This window comes from Nannospalax galili, unplaced genomic scaffold (assembly GCF_000622305.1).
Source record: "Nannospalax galili isolate Female #2095 unplaced genomic scaffold, S.galili_v1.0 scaffold788, whole genome shotgun sequence".
Taxonomy (NCBI): Eukaryota; Metazoa; Chordata; class Mammalia; order Rodentia; family Spalacidae; genus Nannospalax; species Nannospalax galili.
In genome coordinates, this window is record NW_008359996.1 from 2,432,342 (window position 1) to 2,435,967 (window position 3,626).

Here is a 3,626-nt window from a genome sequence, read left to right on the forward strand (position 1 = left end):
CCCCGCCCCCGCCCCCCAGGCCCCGCGTGCACTGAGGCCTCACGCACCGACCCCCAGCCGCCGCTGCAGCTGGTACTCGCCTGGGGCTGTTGGCGCAGCAGCCGCCATCGCTTCAGCGCAAACGGCGAATTCCCGCACTCCCTGGTGACTGCACTCCTCGCTTCCGGGTCCGCTCGGCTGTTTCCGGATCCGCTCGGCTGTTTCCGGATCGGAGCCTTGTCCCAGGCGGCTGCGGGAGGTGGGGGTGGGGAATGCGAAGTCTCGCCGCGGATGGAGCCGCTCAGGCACGGAGTCCACTCCCCGTCCCGGAGGACGCGCGGCCCGGAAGCTCGGGAGAGGCCGGGGTGCGAGTCCTCGGGCTCTGCTTCAGTCCTCGGACACCGGCCTCGTCCCCTCGGCGCAAAGCCCTCCTTGCACCTGGCTTGAGTTACCGCCAATGGCGGCCAGGCCCTCCCTGCACCTCCGCCCTGGCGCTCCCGGGGCCAGGGCTGGGTCCGCTTCATTGGGTCACCGCGAGGTCTGTGGTAGAAGTGCGAAACTTCCCCGTCTCCACCCCCATTTTGATGCGGCTTCCTGCTAATCCCCCCTCCCCCAAGCGGTAAATCTTTCCTTTCTGCCTGGGTCTGGGTCAAGCTCTAATTATGTATGACCTCTCGCTTTGAACGGTGACAAGCAATTCAAACAGCTCCAGAGCCTCTGTTCTGCCCCCAAACCGGTTTTCTCTGTAAAGGACGCTTCTTGAACCTGGAAATATGATTCTTTGTGACCTCCTTAGAAGTCCTGTATATTCTCCTGCCTATATTCTTTGGCAGAATGTGCGTCTTTATTCTCAAGCGATAACACCCAGGCCCAGTGCCCTTCTTTTCTGAACTGCCAAGATACCCCCTCACGGAAATGTGCTGGTGGACTCCTCCCCCTTTGGTAAATTTTCAAAGTAGCCGAAGTGATCTTTGTAAAGCATGCATCAAATCTTATCCCTGCTTAGAGCGTCCTAGTTGTCCAGATTGAAAATGGGTGAAAGACAGACCGTTATTGGTAGCAAATATTCTCATTTGTACAGAAATGCGAATTAGAGCCACAGAGATACCACTACAGGCCTCTCAGAATAAAAGATACCACCAAATGCTGCTGAGGCTGTGGAGAAATGGTTTCTTGTGTACAGCTGATGGGAATGTACAGTCACCCCAGGGGAAAGGCTATGACAGTTTCTAACAAAGGCAAACATGAGGGGTTGGGGAGATGGTTCAGTGGGTAAGAGAACTTGGGAAAACAAGAGGACTTAAATTCACAACTCTGGCAGCCATGTAAAAGTTGATGGTGCCTGTAACCCAGCATTTGGAAGTAGAGACAGGTGTATTCTGGGAGTTCCCCTTCAAGCTGAGTGGATATAGAACACACACGCACACTACATTTTGTTTTAATTTTTTTTAATTAAAAAATTTTATGTGTATGTGTGTATTGCCTGCATGTAGGTAAGCACACCTGTGTCGTGCAATGTCCGCGGAGGACAGAAGAGGCTGTCGGATCCCTCTGGAACTGGAGTTATGGACAGTTGTTAGCTGCCATGTGGGTGCTGGGATTCGAACCTAGGTCTTCTGCAAGAACAGCCAGTGTTCTTAACCACTGAGCCATCTCTCCAGCCCTGTTTTAATTTTTTTTTTTTAATATTTTATTATTTTTTTTTAATTTTATGTGTGTGAATGTATTGCCTGCATGTAGGTAAGTGCACCTGTGTCGTGCAACGCTTGTGGAGGACAGAAGAGGCCGTCGGATCCCCTGGAACATTACGGACAGTTGTTAGCTGCCATGTGGGTGCTGGGATTTGAACTCCGGTCTTCTGCAAGAACAACCAGTGTTCTTAACTGCTAAGCCATCTCTCCAGCCCCCCCCCTGTTTTAATTTTTATGGGTCTGTTTTGCCTGTAGGTATATAAGTGCATGGGTGCCTGCAATGCCCTGTGGAGGTAAGAAGAAGGCATTGGATCCCCTGGAACTGGAATTAAGGAAGGTTATTAGCCTCATGTGGGTTCTGGGAACTAAACTCAGGTCCTCTGCAAGAGCAGCCAGTGCTCCTATCTGCTGAGTCCACTTTCCAGCCAACCCTCCTTTTTTTCCTTTCTTTTTTTTTTTTCTTTTTGGTCTTTTTGAGACAGGGTCTCCCTGTAGCCCCAGCTGACCTGGAACTCACTATGTAGACCAGGCTGTCCTTGAACTCACAGAGATCTGCCTGCTTCTGCCTCCCAAGTGCTGGGATTAAAGGCGTGCGCCACCACGCCCAGCTTTTCTTTTTTTTAATTTTGTGTTTTTGAGTCTGGGTCTCCCTGTAGCCCCAGCTGGCCTGGAACTCACTATGTAGACTAGGCTAGCTTTGATCTCAGAAATCTGCCTGCCTCTGTCTCCTGAGCTGGGATTAAAGGCATATACCACCATGCCCAGATGTAAGCAAATATGCCAGCAGAAGTATTGGTACACACGTATATGATCCCACTTGAGAAGTTGAGGCATGAGAATTAGAAAATCTGGGCCAGCCTGAGCTACATAACAGGACCCTATCTCCAAACAAACAAAAAATAAACAAATAAATGAAAACAAAGCCAAGCTTCGTGGCTGATACCTGTAATCCTAGCATTTGGAAGGTGGAAGCAGGAGAATCAGGAGTACAAAGTCATCTTTGACTACATAGGGGGTTTGCAACCAGCCTATCTCAAAACAAAACAAAACGCACACACAAAAAAAAAACAAGGTAAGCTCTGTTGTCTTAGTCCTATCTAAACACTTGGGATACTGAGGCAGGAGGATTGCTGTATTTTGAAGTTCGACTGCTGGGCTACCTAGTAAGTTCTAGATCAAGCCAGACAAGACCCTGTCCCAAAAAGCAAAAATCACCATCACTAACAAAACAACCTAAACCCAAAACAACAGTAATGAAGAATTAAGTCTAGCATTTGGGAGGTAGAGAGGAGAGGATCAGAAGTTCAAAGGTCATCCTCATCTGCATAGCAAGTTTGAGGACAACGTGGACCTCATGAGATCCTATCTTAAAACAAAGGAAACTCATGTGGATGTGGCAGGATTTTCTAGAAGGTCAAAATGATGACTTGAAATGGTGTTCCAGTTGGCTTGAGGAAAGCCTGACTGGTAGCTACCAGGTTTAGGAATGTAGGTCTGTAGGTTCTGGAGCCGTTGAAGACTTGAGTAGTTGAAGGACTGACATGACTAATAAGCCTTCTAGGAAACGAGGCTCATGTAGAATACTCCACTATTAGGGACCACTGACTTTTAAGAAATTCCAGTGTCTGTTTTGACAGATGATGGCTTTTGAGGTTGGGGGAAGGCTCCAGAAGGGGACCCATTGTGATCATATTAGACTGTTGGCACCTTGATTCTCTCAATGATGGGGGCAGGGCAGCATCATGATGTCACTACAGCTTCAACAATTTCTTGAGCCATTCAGATGGCTTAATGGGTAATGGTGCTTAATGCCAAGTCTAATGACCTGAATGATCCCTGGGACCCATATGGTAGAAGGAGAGAACTGACTTTCACAAATTGTCCTCTGACCTCCACACACATGTTATAGAGTCCCCCCTTCTCAAAATAAGTGTAAAAAGGCAAAAAGGCAAAAAA

At 48.7% G+C, this 3,626-nt stretch overlaps 1 protein-coding gene across 2 annotated transcripts in view; it reads right to left on the reverse strand.

The window, feature by feature from the left end:
- Rabep2 (rabaptin, RAB GTPase binding effector protein 2) overlaps window positions 1-475 on the reverse strand; it is a 15,972-nt gene extending 15,497 nt beyond the window's left edge. Inside the window, exon 1 of one of the 2 annotated variants that reach the window (XM_029559033.1) lies at window positions 48-108. In XM_029559033.1, the coding sequence (XP_029414893.1) occupies window positions 48-108 (61 nt within the window). Of the gene's footprint in view, window positions 1-47 lie in introns of both variants that reach the window. The other variant, XM_008823965.3, reaches the window with a different exon arrangement.
- Between the last annotated feature and the right edge of the window lie 3,151 nt (window positions 476-3,626).